Source organism: Sylvia atricapilla, chromosome 1, assembly GCF_009819655.1.
Source record: "Sylvia atricapilla isolate bSylAtr1 chromosome 1, bSylAtr1.pri, whole genome shotgun sequence".
Lineage (NCBI taxonomy): Eukaryota > Metazoa > Chordata > Aves > Passeriformes > Sylviidae > Sylvia > Sylvia atricapilla.
In genome coordinates, this window is record NC_089140.1 from 86481476 (window position 1) to 86500891 (window position 19416).

A 19416-nucleotide genomic window follows, 5' to 3' on the forward strand; every position below is an offset into this window, starting at 1 on the left:
CAGTGTCAGCATCCAATTCCATGCCAAATAGTGACATCAGGAATGTCAGCCAGAACTAGGCTCCCAACATCAATATTTTATTTGCTGGATAACTCATTTAGCCAGAGCTCTTCTCATAGCAGCTCTCGCAGCAAACCAGCATTTCAGCTCTGAGGTGATGACAAAAGCCCACCGTGCACAGACATCTCAGAAAGGATCAGTAAGTCCACGTACAAATGAAGAAATACCTGGAAGGGCTTCTGTGAAATCATTTCTGAGAATTGAAGCAGTTGGATCAGGCACTATCTGCCTTCAATATTATACGTACTTATTATACAACCATGCCAAATTTAATTATTCATTGCACTAAACTGAACATTATAAAATCTTTATGGAAAGCTCCTATATATCCCTATGTTATCCTGATTTATTTCACATGTAAAAAACAAACAAACAACACAACAACTTGCAAAGCATGCCAACTGAAAAAGCTACTTCTTTAGTACCCCTGGAAAAATAAAATAGCTTTCCATAAAAAACACTATGAATTTCAGATGAAAAATTCAATCATAAGCCAAATAATTTTATCCCCATGTTTGCCACTTATTCAATGTACTTTGCTACTTTAAAACCAAAATGTTTTATTCCTTCTGCTGCACTGCTCCCTAGACCAAAAAATAAGTCTCTGATTGTAGACCTTCAGCTACAATAGTAATACAAATCCACCAATTACTCCTCTACTTTTTGGAAGAATATTTGTAAAAAGTCAAGAGATGCCTGTTAGCAATTCTCTATGAAAAGCAGTAACAATGTGTCATTCACCAGGAATATCATGCTGGGATAGCCACAGGATCTACTATTGTAGTATGAAATCTCTCATCTTCAGCATTGCCTTTTTCATGGTTTTACAGAAGATTTTATTTTACTGAGCTCAAATCAATTAACTGGTATAAACGTCAGCCAGGTGATCAGGGACTACAATGTTTATACAGCATTACACTGACTGAAGTATAAATATATCAAAAAAGTTGAGATCTGTCCTTGAGGGGGAGCTTTGTAGCACTAACAAAAAGGCTTACAGGAATTTTTTGGGGATCCCCCTCCCCACTGCAAGGCATTCTTCCTGCTCTGTACTGCAGAAGGTGAATCTCCACTTTGCCATAATGAAATGTGTCTATTCTCACCCCCAGAGATCAGCCCTTCCTGGGGTAACAGCTTAGGAGTGACCCTACAGTGGTACTTGTTTGCTGGCTGGGTTTAACCCATGACACTTGCTTACCAACATGTAAAAGGTTGGTTAAAAAGTATTAAAAAATATGTTACTGCCAGGTGTAACACAGGGGTGGTTTCATAAGAAAACTGGCTTGGCATTTTTGAATGCTATTCTTAATAAAGTGTTTGGTATGAAATAATTCTGGAAAAATTCATTCATGCAGGCAAGACAAATGAAAGTGTTGAAAGTATGAGACCTGGTTTTTATTGTTTCTTTTACCTGCCCTTCTATATATACCTTTTTAGCTCTACCTATACAAGTTGCTATGAATACATACAAATAAAACATCTTGTTTTTAATTTTGAAAACACTGGTAACTCCTTCCCCCCCAGAAATATATTGCTGCAGAACATAAGAAAAATAAAATAGAACACTTGATGCCTATGATTAGACATCAGACTTCCAAGGAAAGCTCATGTTTTATTCTATTAACAAACATTTAAATTAAGAATTCTTTTTGTCTTTCATTTGAAAACAAATTACCCTAGAAAGGAGTACTATAGAATTTAAAATAAAGCATTAGCTTCAACCAAGTTATGCAACATTAGAAGCAGAATAAAACCATGAGGGGTATGACACACAGGCTATGAATTAAGGACAATTTGAATTTTAATGAGCTACTAATACATTATGTTCCTTTTGTTAGATCATGCCTCAAACAGTTTTAAAATTGAGTGCATAACATTAGGAAGGCATACAATCTCCAGTAATTTAATGAAGACTCCATACAGCAGCTGAGTGTCTACTCCTCATGGAATGCATCATCCATTCCTCAATCTACAGCATTCACTATGCAAACTCTCAGCTAATGTGACTCTATATTATTTAGATTGTGGAAACTCCCCAAGAAGATCACATTTTTAAAATAAAAACAGAGACTTCTGTTCTTTTACCTAAAGACACAGAAAAAGAACAGGCCAGATTTTAAAATACGATCAGAGTGATGAAAAAAGAAGGAGGGAAAGTTTGACTGACTTTTGAAAGTTTGGAAGTTTGAGTTTTGTCTTCCCAAGTCCCTGTGATGAGTGATGGAGCCCTGCTTTCTTGGAGATGGCTGAACATTTGCCTGCCCACAGGCAGCGGTGCATGGATTCCTTGCATGTGTAGCTTTTGCTTTCCTCATTAAACTGAATATCTCAACCCATAAGTTTTTTCACTTCTACCCTTCTGATTTTCTCCCCCAGCCCACTGTTGGGACAGTGAGCAAATAGCTGCATGGGGCTTAGTTGGCAGCTGGGGTCATACTACAACAGAAATAAAGTGGAAAATGACATAAGAAATAGAATTTAAATTATAAAATATTTTTAATGCCCCATCAAAATCAGATGTGAGAAAAATAATTAAGTTTAGCACCTAGGCTTTTTAAAGCTGTTTTACAAGCACATGACTATAAAGACATGACTCTGCTCTGACCTTTGTAAGATGTTCACACTTACTCTTCACAGAATTTCATTTTTTTGCAATCTTGCATCATATATTCAGAATATTGAGTACTGCATTCTGGTCTGAGACCTTTAACACAAGAAGGGCACACACTTTTTGGAGCAAGTCCAGAGGAAAGCCACAAGGATGATCCAAGGGCACCTCTCCTATGTAGACAGGCTGAGAGAGCTGGGGTTGTTCAGCCTGGAGAAGAGAAAGCTCTGGAAAGCCTTTATAGCACCTTCAGGACCTAAAGGGGGTATAAGTGAACTGGAGAAGAACTTTTTACGAGGGTCTGTAATGACACGACAAGGGAGAATGGCTTTAAACTGAAGTAGGGTCAGTTTAGATTAGATAATAGGAATAAATCCTTTACTGTGAGGGTGATGAGACACTGGAACGGGTTGCCCAGGTTGTGGATGACCCTGGGTCACAAGTGTTCACAGCCAGACTGGATGGGACTTTTAGCAACCTAGTCCAGGAGAAAGTGTCCCTGTCCAAAGCAGTGGGGATGGAACAAGATGAGCTTTAAGGTTCTTTCCAATCCAAACCATACCATTCCATAATTCTATGGGAATAGTTCGTAGTTTGTTACAACTACATAGTGAGTCCCCATCTCCCCAAGAACACCCCCCAAGGGCAGTGTAACAAGTCAGAATACTTTATAACTTGAAATCAAGTTTAATGGACTAAAAGCAAAGAAAGGTGGACAAATCCTAGCATTTATCTGTAACACTGCTAAAGAAGAACAATGATAGCAAAATAAATACATGTTGTTGTCCCTTACATCCTGTACCCAGAACTCAAAGTTTTAAATCCATTAGAAAAGCCTTTTAAATGAAAGTCTAAAAGCTACTACATGTTTCGTTTTGCTTGTCCATTATTGTGATTCTTTGTAAAAGTGTAACTTGAATCTCTCATAGAAGCTCTGCAGGTTTTACATGGGAAGATGTTCAGAAAAAAAAAAAAAAACTGAGAGAATTTTATTCAAGGGATTAAGTATAACCACTTGGAAACTACCTGATGCTATTTCAAATGCATCTGAAGAGCCTCTGAATAAATTGCTTTCCTACATTCTCGTTCAGCCCAAAGTACAAACAGTCCACAGGAGACATTATAAAAATAACCAGAAGAGACAACAAGTAAGGCAATTACGTTGAAATAAAATTAAGCCATTAAATCTCAGAGTTTAATTGTTGCTTCAGCACAAACTTTCAGGCAAAGAAGACAACTTTCACTTTGTACTTTCTACAATGTCACAACCATACACTCAATCTTGCTCCACATCTGATAGAACTAGAAGCCTCTCTTACCTCACGAGTGAGGCAATAAGGGAACAAATGTACTTTGCCACTGCAAGGGAAGAAGAAATCTACCAGACGATCCTACAAGATGCTTCAATTGAATTTATCAGAAGGTGAAATCTACCTGATCTCCACAGTGTCCAACTCAGAGATAAAAGAGTTACCCACTCTAGCCACAGCCAGGCATGCAGAGACTCCAGAAATTTGGGACATCACCTGTGCTGTCCTCATGCTGCCTCTCTCCGTTTACTGTTGGGTCTTTGACAAACGTTTCAAATATTACATTAGAAAAACCCTGAAACTGTGCAGCCATCTTATTACAGAATAGTACTTGGCATTTTATCAATATTATAAAATTGCATTCATGGATCAATTTACTTAGAAATTATTCCTGAAACCCAAGATTGAGTGCTACATGTGTAATGTTGGCAAATCTTGAAAGACATATATTTACAACGTTAGTAGTGATCTCTGCACACCCCTCAAAGGCATGCTAAATCATTTCTGAAAGTGAAAAACAAGGACTTACTATTTGGATAGCTCTTAAATACCTTTTCATAGGCCAAAAAAAATCACACCCCAAACGAAGCTAAAGCAAGGAAGAGGTCTTGTAGGAATCTGTTATACACTACCATAATACTTACGCAGTGAGACACAGCAAGGAAAACCTCTTTCACTGAGGCAAAACATGAAATAAATTCTAGGTAATTTTCTAGAAAAATGAGGCCATAATTATAGTTTGCATTACAAATAATTGCTAAATTTCTGAAATACTAAAGGACAGGTTTCTACCCCTTCTGATGCTGCCAACACGTTATTCTCCACAGAGGAGAAATGAGAGAACAAGATACACATTGTAACTTTTCTTTTAAATATGGACTGTTCAAAACAAGGCCACTGATATTTACCTAGTCATGAAAATTAACAGAGTCAGACACTACCTGAGCCATGATTTGCTCTACTTGTTTCCTGTTTTATTCCCATATTCCACCAGCCTTTCAGAGGAACAAGTCATGAGCAATAATTTACAACGGCTCAAAAACATTAACAGCAGTAAAACATGTATGCAATCCTTGTTTTCTAGCCCAGTGCACACAGCCCAGAGCACTTTGATAAAGGACAGAGATGGAATACAAGTAAAAGTGTCTCCTGTGCACTGAGGAGCTCAGTTGGGAAATCCCAGTGGAGCTCAGATTGATGTTCGTACGTGCAGTATGATAACACAGTGCCAATGCGTTTTTGAAAGCTGAACTAGCAACAGATTGGGGCAGGAAGGGAAGCATGTTTAGTCAGCTTACAAATTTAGTACAATCTTTTATCTTGCATACTACAAACAACAGTTATAAATAAAAACTGCAGTTATAAATAAACTGAATCTCAGGACTTAAATTTGACAATGACACATAGGAATAATCCAAGTCCTGCTGAAAATCAGGTTAGAGTTGAAGTACTGAGGAAATACTACACAGCACAGCCTCTGTAATAAATTTGTTTAATACTACGGATGCAATACAAACAACGCACATTTCAGTATTAAAATATATTGAGAGTCTCTGGAAAGTAAGCATCAGTATCCTTTGACTTGAAAACACACATTTATTTTCCTTTGAGGTTATGAAAGTTAATTCCAGATCAATAGAAAACAAAATCAGAAAATCTTAACTCCCCTCATGAAACCTCAGGTTTAATTACTGATATCTGATGAATATCACTGCAGTGCTATAAAATGTCAGTATTCCATTGCTTACCTGTTCATATGCCTTAAGTTATACCCTGCAATAAAGTTAATGTAAGAGAGCTGTGGCACAGCTATGCCCAGCAAAAAAACACTTCTCTACTTAAATCACAGGTGAAAACAAGTTCCGAAATAAGATTCTAAGAGTCACCCCAAAGCTGCTGAGACTGACCCACACTTCCATCAAGGGAGAACACCCTGTAGCAGGGTGTCAGAGAAAATGTCAAAACACTACATCAAGAACCACCAATGTTTCTGGTAAACACTGACTTAGTCTCTCCTGGATCACAGAATACGCTGAGTTGGAAGGGACACACAAAATATCATTGAGTATAAGCAGCAGCCTCATAATATAATTTAAGAGGGGGTGCTAAAGAATCTGCTTTTTACATAAACTTTAAGAACACTCCAAGCTCCTAAACTAAAGACAATCAAGATGGATAAAGATCCGGTTTTCATATAGAACCAAGTCTTCTGAGAGACACAGGATCACTAGCTGTTGTAACATGTCAAACCACTTTTCACTACTCAGACTTTTCATACAACCATGGCTTTAACTTGCAACTGAACAAAGAGAATGCACTGCAGATAAGGTTGCAACAAACTTCACACTACCCTGAATCTGCTTCTTCCAATCAAATCAGAACAATTCATTTTAGGAAGAGGTCCTCTTTTCTATAATTCATATCACAACTTCAATTAATCTTTCTGAACAGGAGTCCTGAATGCCGGCAAATCCCTTATCCTTAATTAAGCACTTCAACGCAGCCTGCTTAATATCTGCCTTCAATAGTATTACATAATTTACCTGACATCAAGAGTATGAAATTTTCCTTTCTTCTGATCTCAAAGATTTGGATATAAGAAAGGTCGCATTATCTCATGAGTCAAGTAGAAATCTTCTTAAACCCTGAAAACAAAATCCAAAATGGTTCTTAAAACCATTGTGGTTACAGAATTCAAGCAGAACTTCACAAAAATAATAGTAGCTGCAATTGACTATTTTCCTTATCCTGAAAGTGATGACAGAAAAGCACCTGTCCTCAGAGACTGAAATTGAATTGACAGAAATTCTGTCCTCAGAGACTGAAATTGAACCTTAAGATCTCTAGACCAATTATTTTCCATACCTGACCTAACAATTGGAATAAATTTCAGGATATGGCAGCTCATCCAAAATGGATGAGCATGAGTAAGAAGATTGCAACTAAGAATGAGACTGCCAAGTGTTTGTGCACATATACGTCTGGGTATATACATATATATCTGTATCTACATATAGATATCTCTGTGTGTGTGTATAGTATAAACTCCCCCCACCCCCCCCCAAAAAAGGTTTACAGGAAGTAAGCTGATTTTTTTAATGTTATTCTTTCCCCTCTAAGCTTCCTCTAGGGAAAAGGTTTATAGGGAATTTCTTTCAGCTAACTCACTAAATCAATGTGAACAAGAACAATTCCAAACATTGATTCTACAAGGGGCCAGTAACAAGCTATAGGCACCACAAAAGCCAGATGAAAAAACATTCCTGCTTGAAAGAACAGTAAAGTCTTTAATACCTCACATGCTTTCAGACTTCCATGACATTGCTGAAAGTTACATTGCTGGTGATGAGATCAGCACATTTTCTTTACAGATGCCAGGTTAATTAACAGCCTGGATTTCTAGCTTGAGTCAAAATCTCATGAGTCTTCCACCACTTTTGTTGACAACTTTGCTTTTTCTTTATTGTCTTTACCTTACTATGACCTGAGCTAAATGAATACCCAAAGTTCACAAAGTATATCATAATCTATGGAGCTATGTAAATCCCTACGGTTTTATAGGGATTTTAATACTCAGGTTGTGTAAAAAACTTTTCTCCCTACCATATTCCACACAATCCAGTGTGACTGTGGGCTGCTGCCAAAAGCAATAAACCCAACTTTCACTACTATAGTTTTGTCCCATCTCTTCCTTTCCACCAAATAGTCATACGGCTGCTGTGCAGGTTGCTTCAGTTTGCTGAATCAACAAACTGTAATTGTTTCCACTTTCTGGTGTCCATCCAGTCAGTGAACATCCAGGCCACACAATCATCAGACAAACATCAACAGAAGTGATGAGGAAACTTCTTTCATCTGCAGTCCACATTTATACTGAATTATATGAAGTATAAAACTACCCCATAGCTATTCTCATGAATTAACTAAGTAGGAAGCACACTTTTACAAGCTTCATATAGAAGCAAATACCTTCAGTGTTGTCTTTTAAAAAACACATGAAATATCACATTAGAGTTCCAAGATCATGCTCTTGCATATGTGCTTTCATTAGTTTTACTACAAATAGTTCTACTCAAGCTATTTTCCTCACATTGAGACTGTGTTAATTTTATGAATTGTTATATTTTGTTTCAACTGTAGATGAATATAGTTGAATCTTAAAGTACAGAGCAAATAAATTTGATTTGAGAAGTTAAAAATCCAAATTCCAGTGTATTCTCACGTGCGCATTTCATACTTAAAATTAACATTACATTTTTAAAGCACAGATACAAAAACCAGATTGTGGTAACTGAAAAGCATTCTATTGTATCATCTAATTACGATGCCTAAATCTAAATTCTGTTCTTTCTAACCAAAGATAGGCCAGAATCAGTCAGAACTACTGTTTTACTAGATTTACTCAGAAAGAAGACCAGCATAACTGCCATAAACTTTGCCAAAACGTACACATAACTTAGAAGAATGGCTTTTAACCTACAAAATTGTCTCCTTTCTCCCAGTTGTGGAAGTAAGTTTGATAGCAGGGTAGTTAGATCCAGGAAAAAAAAATCTTTCTGACATTATTGTACCAGTTAAACGTGAAGATCTGAGAGATATGCACCTTTCCTTTTTTCATGAAGTGGCTGAAGTTGTAATATGCATTGATTTCAACATGGTTGACTCAAAATATGTAGAGTCAGCTGGCTAAAAAACTATGATTACACCTTAACATGATTTATAGCAGTCAAAATGCCAGCACACCTACCTTCCTGAGTACAGACAATTTAAGAAAATGAGAGTTAAAAGATCCCAGACTCTATGCAGAACTAACTGAGATATAATAAGATGCCTGATACCCTTAATTCTGGCAAAATTATAGCAACTAGAAAAAAGGAAAAGGAAGATATTTTATGCCAAATTGTATAGAACCTGGAGCCTTGGAGAAAGGGTTGCTGAGAGATCAGCAAGGAGCATGGATACTCCTGCTTGCTGGAGGTCGACTTAGGGAAGCCCATCACCTTCCCAAGAAATATCAACCTGCAAAATAGACACCCTGCTAGCCCTGCATCACAATCTCCAATGGGGACCAGAACCTACATGAACACAAAATCATTCTGTTGCAGCTATGTCTTCATTGTTTGAAGACCTGATTGCTTGTGCCTGAAAAAAAAGTGTTTTAAGCAGCTCTGTTCAAGTGAAAAAGCCTCAGAATTTGGTTTAAACTCTCACAACAGGGAACAAATGTCTACTTAAAAGTTTTACATATTCCACAAATTGTTAACTAATGAGTTCAGGCTGGAAAGCTCAGCCATAGAACACAATACTCATTCTTCATTTTGCAAAGCAGTTTCTGAAGTCACCTCCAACAGCACAGAGAGCCAAACCAAGTCATACAACATGTGCAAATTTCATGCTTTTAACCCCTTACTTTCCAGCCTGAACAGCAACCTAAAGCACATAGGCACAGCTAAACACATACTTTATACACTGTCACCTATTTTATTCATTGCCTCCCTCATCTTCAGCAAAATCAAGGCAAGACTCCAGTGTTCCTGATCATCCATCTTTTTGCTGTCATGTCAAGCCCACAGCTGCATATTTTCCTGGCAACTGTGAATCAACTCCCACTTTGATGATTGATTCACAGGCTAGAATAAGACATGCTAGCAAGAATAATTCTATTAACAACTTAAAACCACTCTGGTATGCACAGCTGCTCCTTCCCCTGCAACAGCTTTCCTCCAGAGGTTGTAGCCTTGTCCATTACATTAGTTTGTTACACTAACATATCCCAGTTCACATTCAGGGAAGTATCCAGGCAAAAAAATTTCATCTGGTTTAGCTTTTTCTGGTGAGCAAATCACAATCAGCTGGGATAAAGAGAAGTAGAGCAAAGTTCCCAGTTACAGACACAAAGGGACCAGCAATTCAGGCACACGTCAATGATTTTATAGGTGTTGGTGTGCATCTATAATTTTGTGCCAAATAATAGAAATAGTTGTAAGCCTGTAAATACAACTGGGGCACACTCAGCAGAACAGAGATTCCAGCTTCTGTAGATGTCATGTACTGAGAAGTTCCCTATGCTGGAGAAGTGCCCAGAAGTTATTAAAGAAGCTCACATTTTCATCCCTCTAGTAAGGGAACAAAATTTCTTGGCCGAAACAGAAACAGGATGCCCAGAGCAGATCATCTGCAGAGAATAACCTATGAGCACTCCAGGACCAACACACTTGTCTTTGCACAGGTGACAGGGGTTTGGCAGAACTAGAAATTAATTGAAGGATAAAGCAGTCTACTTCAAAAACTGCTCTCCAGCTGACATGTCATGCCATTCCCATTAAACACATGTGGCAAATTGGTCCTGGCACTCTTAATTCCACCAGCTTTCCAATGATTAACTGCCAGGCAAAACCTCTGCAGGCTTCTGTACTTCAGAAAAATTGACATGCTGGAGAATTAGAGGACTTGAAATAATCACTTCTTCCGGCCACACCACATTAAAGGAAGCAACCCACAAAACTTGTGAAGAAAATAATTACATGGTTGAACAGCTAAGTGTGCCTTTGAACATATCCTGCTTTTTCAAAACCTTGACTGAAAGTGCTACTGGCAGCTGTGCTGTAGGCACATAAATGTGGTAAGGAATGATTAAAAATTAGCCTTTCTCCTTCTCCACAAACTATTTCCATATTACCAGGGACATAGATAGAACAAGTTATAACAGAAGTAATTCCACTAACGCAGCACAGAGTGTTTCTGACTTTGGAGTATTTTGACTAATCAGATAAATAGTTGCATCAGACAAACAGACAACACCAGAGTATATTTATAGCGTTCACAATTCTAAAAATGGTTACAGTGTTCTGGAAAAGTAATACTGATCTGCACATACAGATTAAGATACCCTTGCATTGTAAACAGAGTATTGTTCACAAATCTGCCAAAGAAATGTTAACATACTCCATGACTTCTTAATTAGCAGGACTGTATAAAGTACACAGTGAAAAGATGACAAATGGAAGAGATTTTTTGGAAGGGTTTTCTCTCAAAAACTACTAAAAATGTATACACACATAAAGGTTAAAATTTTCGCAGGCATTCACAAACACAGAAAAATCCAACTCTGTCCTGAGACTATACCTAAAATTTTATACCATGATTCCACTTTCACACACAGAGTATAGTGAGGATATTGTATCCATAAAAAATGGAAGAGAGAAGCAAATGCAACATTACAAAACATATAGCACGTATCTCACTTCGAAACACGATAATTGCAGAGCAAAGTCAAATGCAAAAGACAGAAATTTCTACTTTGCTAAACTGGATTTCGAAATTGCAATTTCAATTGCCTGCAGGCTTGAGTGGTACCTAGATAATAATTTTTTTTAAGTTAATAACAATTCCTTTTTCCTTTTTTTGTCTAATTCAAAGTCTAGATCTCACAAAGGTTATGATTAAGTCAACTTTTTAGATCCTCAAATGTATGTTTTTATATGCGAAAATCAATTAAAAGTCGACATTATTTCAATCTTGTGAAATCACATTTTGAAAAATATGCATGCATTCTTAAGAACACCAGCAATGCATTGAGAACACCAGCACTACCAGGAACTCACAGAATCACTTTCATCACAACAGATGAAGGCACCTACAAACCAGTTCTTTATCACTCATTAAAAATGAAAAGCATCAAGAGCTTCATCTTACTCTGCTAATATTATCTTCTGAGGTAGGAGATGAAAACAAATTCATCCAGAAGCATCCTTGTTTGTACAGCAGGAAAGCAGAGCTTCTAAAGAAATGGGATTTCTATAGCGTATAATTCTTGCAAGAGAATGTAGATAATTAGGAAAAATTTGTTTCATAAGTTTTATTCAATCTGAACATCCCTTTCATAAAGAAGAAGGGTTGAGGTGGGGGGAGCCATCAGCTATCCTGTCAGAGTAGTCCCAGGAGAGTAAAGCAATCCTATTTTTTGTTACAACAAGATTACAATTTACTTTTTAATTACTTGTAACTCAAATAGCCCTGAAAGGATCAATAATCTAGAGGCAAGATCAAAACCAAACCAGATGGATATTAGAAAATATTATAATGCAATCTAAACGAGTCTTTGCACATTTCATTAGGTAAGAAAATTTTTGAAGTATTTCTCTCATCACGCAATCTCTTTTATTTATATAATGCAGAATTTTAGTCTGCCTCATTACAAGCAGTACATGAATTTTTCAAACAAGTGATTTTTGCCTGAAATGCCAATGCTTAAGTTAACTTTCTTTCAACCAAATTAATTTTTATTCCCTGAACAGGCATCATACTTATAATCAGATTCAAAGTTAAATAACATTGAAGAAAACTGGTTTCTCTTGGTCCATCTTGCTTTACAAATAATTATCTTATATACAGGAAATTCTCCAACTGTTTGCTTGAACAGTAATATCTTAGAGACCTGAACTGTTGTTTGGGATTAGTCTTTGCAGATTCTTCATTTAAAGAGAGCACATTTTTAATACAACATAAAGTACTTACCCTTCTAACCTGACATCAGGTAAAGATCTGTTGAGTGCAATCATTTCACTTGCCATTAAATTAAATTGATTTATTTTAAACATTTCTTTCATTTTCTCTTGCTCTTCTTTTGGAATGACCACAGGCTTCCCCATCTCTCCAGGTCCTTCATGTGGTTTTTGTATGGGTTCTGGAACTTAGAAAAAATAAAATGTTACTAGCCCCTTTCAGGCTTGTTTTTGTTTCGTTTATACATTAATTTACACTGTAGGAGTGCTCACTTAGAGAACAGTCCTAAACCCACCAAGTTTTGAAAGTGAACACCAATCTTCACATTTGGGGGTTTAACAGAAATACTTAACTGCTTTTCTTACCCACCACAATTCACATAAAAAGCCAATAAGGCTTATTTCTACCCACCATTACATCATAATTGACTTTATAAAAGTTCCTGTAAAGGAAAATTCAACTTTTCCAAGAAAGCCTGCATGTGTAAGAAAAACCTGGGATATAAATGGGGAGACCTCATCACAGTTACAGCTTCCTCATGAGGGGAAGAGGAGGGGCAGGTACTGATCTCATCTCTGTGGTGACCAGTGACAGGACCCAAGGGAATGGCCTGAAGCTGCGTCAGGGGAGGTTTGTATCGGATATTAGAAAAAGGTTCTCTACCCAGAGGGTGGTTGGGCACTGGAACAGGCTCCCCAGGGGAGTGGTCACAGCACCAGCCTGACAGAGTTCAAGAAGCATTTGGACACTGCTCTCAGGCACATGGTGTGATTCTTGGAGATGTCCTGCACAGGGACAGGAATTGGACTCAATTATTCTGATGGGGCCCTTCCAACTCAGCTTACTCTGTGACTCTGTGATAAATTATGTTCCAGAACAGTAAAGGTCTCTTTAAAGTGTAGCTTTATATTAATTTCCACATTTTTATTTTGACAGAATGACATTGGCAGTAACAGTTTAGAAACAATTTCTCTTGTTTGTACTAGCAAAAAATTACATTTTGAAGTTTTACATTAGTACTCAAAATAGTAACACTACACATCTTAAACCCAATGAAATGGGTTTTCTCCCAAAGAATGGGAGAAAAGGAATTCAGACTCTTGAATTATTTAGGGGTTTAAACCAAATACATTAAAAAATCAGAACAGATTTTAAAAAGTTACACTTATCTTTACAAGTAACATTCACTCTTCTCCTGAACAGAAATGCTCCAATACTGAATTTGAGGTATATTACTGCTTTACAAATTCAGCCAAAGTTTTAATTTTAAAAAATAGCAATTAAACAGCTAAACAGAGGAACAGAATGTATTTTAAAATAAAGCCACCAAATCCCCAAGAAACAAGCCTTGCTTCAAATTATCTTTAATTTGCATCTAGGATAGCACAGTGCAATTAAACCTTAAGCAGAGAGTAAACAGCCACGCAAAGAATAAAAAGAAAATTTAAAATAATAGGCCTGAGCCTTCCATCCTTGCTGAAACACTAAAACATATACTACTAATAAAGGAGTCTTTTTGCTGGTCTGCATTTAGTGTTAATTGCTAACAAGCACAACGTGCTCCTAGAGAAGCTTTCGTTTTCAAGTCACCTGAAGCCATTGCACTAGCTGCATTCAATCCAATACACAGGAGAATTTGGCAGAGAAAATCCTCCCATCACAAGGGTGCTTCCTTTTTACTGGACTCTCCTTGATGGCCAGTTGGGCTATAAAACCCGAGGAGCTGCCAGCCAGCCACCCATCCACTGAAAATGGATGGAGTCAGTGTGTTTGAGCAACCCTGAACAGATGGGCCGAGGTGCTCGTTCCAGCCACGGGCGAAGCTGAGCAAGCAGTTTGCTTTGCATCTTTGCCTCCTCAGAAGTTATGGTTGGAACCTGCATCAAAACTCGCTGACTTGCAATTGCATAACCTTTTAAACTAGAATTTGTGCCTTCTGGGGAGTAATTAACTTAAAATTATGGTATACAATAAAGTAATTATTTGGGCTTAATTTTATACATTCAGCTTGGTATTATTCTGTGGGCTATCACAACAATTTTTCTTAGGTGTATAGCAAGGAGTACATAGGTTCACTTAGACAGAAAATGATTAAACAATGGGTGTTACACATACTCAAAACAATTTTAAAAACTCTATCAGAATATAGTTGTATGGAGCATGTTGTTCAAAATTCTGAAGAGTGGGTGTCTCATCCTTCCAATTTCTCTCTCTGGAAATAAAAAAAACAAAACCAACCCTGTTTCATTTAAACTTCCAGTTCTTTCTTAACTTTCACTAAACCAGTTGAACTGAATAGCTAAATCAGTCAAAAGCTCATCTCTCACATTTGCAGATCTTCCCGTTGAGGGTTTAACACATCAGTGATTTGGATACTGATGTACAAATTTCACAGATTCATCATTTGAATTTTTAAATTTCATTAAGGAAAACATACTGCTTGATTACACATTTTGCCTTAGTACCCCATTCTTGCAGAAAAATCCAGCAACAACTAACCGGATCCAGATACTATGTGTAACTCACTAAAGGCAGACAGTCAAGCTGGGGTGCAGGCAGGGCAATGACTTTCCAAGAAAAGTTAACCATCTTCTCTCAAGTTTCTGAGAACCATCTTCTTTGGGGGTTTTTAATGGTTATCTGTTTTCCCACAAAAGCACATAGTTTTCACATAAACACAAACCAACAACGTTCTCCCAAAATGACTAATAAACACACTGTTAACAATTCAAACCACAGTGTTCTTTTGTCAGTTAAATCTGAAAAAAATTCCTTTGAAGGACTATATGTACTGATGGCAGTCTTCTAACAAACAGCAATTTAATTTATAGCTACAGGCTTCAGGGCTAAATGAATGACTGAATCACCACCTGATTAAATAAGAAATCTAATAATGTATTTCCAGATATTTCTTATTTGTATCGGTAAACCATTAGTTTCAAAGAGGGTTTGACCTCTTCCAGATATTCATTAAAAAATCAGGAACTCTTTATGTCTGTGGACTACAAATTTCTTTTTACCAGGCAATATGCCTGATGAAAACCAGATACTTCAATATCTAAGACCATCTAAAGCCAGGAAAAAGGGGTGGATTCTTCTTGTAAAATGTCTTCAGAGCCCACATAAACTGACCAATGTAAATCCAGTCACCTTTGGAGGCATTACATTAACTATAAGAAAGCTGTTGGGACAGGCAAAAGTTCAGAGCAGTTCTGCCTCTTACATACACCTCAACCTTAATAAAATCAGACTGATTTATGATAAATGATTCACATTTTCAATAATTAATCTTGAAATTGCTCACTTTTCTTCTTAGGATTTTTTCACGCTGAGGAGATTATTCAGAACCAAGACACAATTTAGAGATTCCATCTTTACCAGAGCTCAAAATTTAAAATGCAAGGTCTTGATTGGCAATTGACAAAAATGGTTGGTCCTAGTTTAACTTTGTCATTGCTCCAAGAAAGGAGTGTAAATCACAAAGAGCTGAGATTACATGACCCTTGTAATTCACTAGTCCTAATTCTGAAAAATTCCCCAGCACAAAGGGCTTCTAATCATTACACAAGGATATGACTAGAGTGTACCTCAAGGTAGGGAAAAACAAAAAACAAAAAACCAAAAACAAACAAAAAAAAAACCAAAAAAAACCCCACAAACAAACAAACCCACCAAATACCAAGGGAAAGAGGATGAATCTGAAAGTTTATTTAGAAACAAGTGCCAAAGCTGGAAATTTTTGCAATCAGACCTTTAAGAAGTCTATAACTTGGGGTACAGAATGACTCATTTAATCTTTATCTAAGTCAAGACCTCAGAGATGACATACAGGGTTCTTATAGAAATAAGACAGAATGAAACATACACAAAAAAATCTTTATTACTTTATTAGTAAAACTATGGTACTACCTAGGCATATTTTGTTTACAAGAGTGGTCCCAAGTAGTACTGTTAGAGAACAGCTTGAACCCTCTCCTTAAGTCTGGAACTTGTTTACATTTATTAAGTAAGCTCTATTCTAGGCTGTGAAATCTAAATTGTAATGCCAATCCCCATATGAAAATAATAATGCTCAAATAACTATTCTATGAATTTTAGATTTGCAAAAAAATACTACATAACATGGATGATGCTTACTAAGGCTAAATGATTTTTTTTTCCTATTCATAGCAACATTTAAACTTACAGCAACAGCCTTCCACAGACAATGATTAATTATTCATTGTGAATTTTACTGAGTAATCATCAGAAATTACAATAAGGGAACCACCACCCAGAAGATGTGGCAATAGGAAGAACACGTGGTATTTTGGGTAAGGGCTGTGAACCATCCACATCAGAGCAGGTGAGGCAACCTCAGAGCTGAGCACTGGGAGAAAGCTTCCCCCAGTTTTCTCCCAGCCTCTCTGGGGCAGTCACGGCAGGGAGGAGAAAGAGCAGCAGTATCAGTCAGCACAAGCACAGGCTCCCTGCAGCTCACGGATTGCTGGAAACAACACTTGGGTGTTCTGATCCCAGCTCCCCAGGTTACCTCGTGAAGCTACTGCAGATGTCTTCTGCCATGGTGGAGGGCGTGGGCAAAAGCTTAAGTCCACAGCCAAACAATCCCACACAACCACAGCCACTAGATTCCAACTACACCTCCCTCTGGCATAATAATCTCTTAGTTACTCAGTCTTGTACTCACCAGACTCCACACCAGAGCCCCCTTTTCCCAAGGCATCTCCACCCTCAGCTGTCTTCCCACCTGGCCAGTGGCCTGTCCCTTTTCTACCTCATCTTTTGCTCCCTCAACTCCACACTTGTGTCATTTCAACTTCCAGCCCTCAATCTCTGTCACAGCAGACACCAAGGCCTTTACCTCGCTCGTCTTACAATTCCCCATACTCACGTACACTGAGTTTTCTACAGCTGCACATTCCCTTACTATTCCTTATTTTGAACAATTTAAAAAATATTACAGTAGTCTAACTAAAATCCCATATTAAACACATAACCGCAAATTCCTGACTTAAGATGGTGGTATCTTATGCCATCAAAACCAAGAAGAAAGATTTTTCCCAAAGGCAATTTTGGCTATGGCTCTTGCCTTATTCCATAAAAAAAATATTTTCATTTTCTGTATTAAAAGACCTATGGAAAACATCCTTCTAACTTCATGAAAGCCTAAACTGTCCAAAGTTGTCCTCAAAATCCTTTGCTCTTGCTGAAATAGCTAAAGACTGAAAGCTGAAGTTTTCCAACTAGACAAGCACAACCTAAAATGAACATAAACTCTTCAAAAAAACTTACTCCCATGTTGAATAAGTTCATTAAATGCCATGGAATTCTTCCATGAATTGCAAAGAGAAGCTATATACCAGAATGATATGGACAAGAGGCTATTAAATTCAGAACACCAGTATAATTTATGCTGAACCAAGAAAACTAATTCAATTATGGAAATTAAAAGCAGAGGAAAAAGTGAATTGAAAAATCAGATTTTGACAAAAGCTTCACAGATAAAATAGCCTCAGTGTTATCTGAGAAGACTCCAGGCATTCTGAGCAGGAGTAAATCCACTACAGAGTTCAAGTCAGTAAATTACTGGAAGAAGTAAAAATATCTATGATCAAGCATGCAGCTTGGTTAAAAGGAAATGTCACAGGGTCAACCAAGGTTTTTAGCAGATCTACTCCTGTGTGTACCTTACTACAAATCAGCTGTTTAAAAACAAAACACCAAGAAAATGTACAAAACAAGGCTTTTTCATTTGGGTGGTTTTTCATTTTTTTACTAGCCTACTATAAGATATTAAAAATATATCAAGAATTTTAACACACACAGGTTTGGGTATAGGTCGGAATGAGGACTGTACTCAACTAAGGAAAATTAGTGTTGCATAGGGAAAGTCATAGTACTAATCTGTCGAAACTGAAGACCTTCCCTCACCCAAAGGTTCCCCCAATGACTTCATGTATAAAGTGATCTGAAATTTCAACATTATCAATACATCACACTAAGCTGATAGATATTGACTTCACCTGCTGTTTGCTGGCATAAGTTATTTAATTTATGAGAAGCCAAAAAGTGGATCTATTGCTATGTAACAACAGATTAGTCATTTTCTTATCATATAAGAATTTCCAAATTTCTGGGAAAAAAAAAAAGAACAAAAAAAGACTGAGTTCCTGTAGCAGATATGCTTTCTACATGAGCCTAATTAATTTTCTTGCCATTTTCTGTTAAGTGAAAAAAAAAAGTTAAAAAATGCAATGCAAGCAATGGAAATTTTAAGTTAGTTCTGCAAAATTCAGGTGGATTAGAATCCCTTTAAAATGTTCATACGCAGTTGTGAAAACAGCAGTCCAGAGGTGCTGAGCACAGAAATTCTACATTCTGTACAATGCTCTCTGTGGGGATTTATTGGCATGTTTTCATCACAGGGAAAGAAAACAAGTAAACCAAATCTGACATTTCCTAAATATCTCCCCAGTGTTACTCTGTAACAGAGCAACATTATTCTTAAAATACTTCTGAAAATTTCCCAGGAAGGTCAAGGTTCATACCAGATTGAACAGGTGGAAAAGTTTTTTGTGATGGAAAGCTATAAACTGGAGTGCAATTAACTGATTGGACTAAACAATTAGCATCACTGAATAGGTTTGCAATATCAGCAGTGAAATACAGACACAGCCTTTTCAGTGGGAGAGACACCAAACTACAAAATTAGATGTTTCACAAACAAACTGGAGGCGGCAGCTGCCTGCAGTTCTAAATGCATGTGCTGAGACATTGCAGGGATGAGAAATCTCCCTGCACTAATCCTTTCTCCCATGTGACCAACTATGCTGACTTCCTAAAAATAAAGTTGGCAACATCAATAGTAGTGCTGTCAAAAAAACCCAAAACAAAACAACGCCACACTCAGCTCGTCTAATTGGTACTCAAAAA

General features: G+C 37.2%; 1 protein-coding gene across 2 annotated transcripts in view; it reads right to left on the minus strand.

The window, feature by feature from the left end:
- The window catches only part of GALNT1 (polypeptide N-acetylgalactosaminyltransferase 1), an 88234-nt gene that overhangs the window by 25696 nt on the left and 43122 nt on the right, over nt 1-19416 (minus strand). Inside the window, exon 4 of one of the 2 annotated variants that reach the window (XM_066327101.1) lies at nt 12496-12670. In XM_066327101.1, coding sequence (XP_066183198.1) covers nt 12496-12670 — 175 coding nt within the window. Of the gene's footprint in view, nt 1-6521; nt 6608-12495; nt 12671-19416 lie in introns of those variants that run through there. The other variant, XM_066327112.1, reaches the window with a different exon arrangement.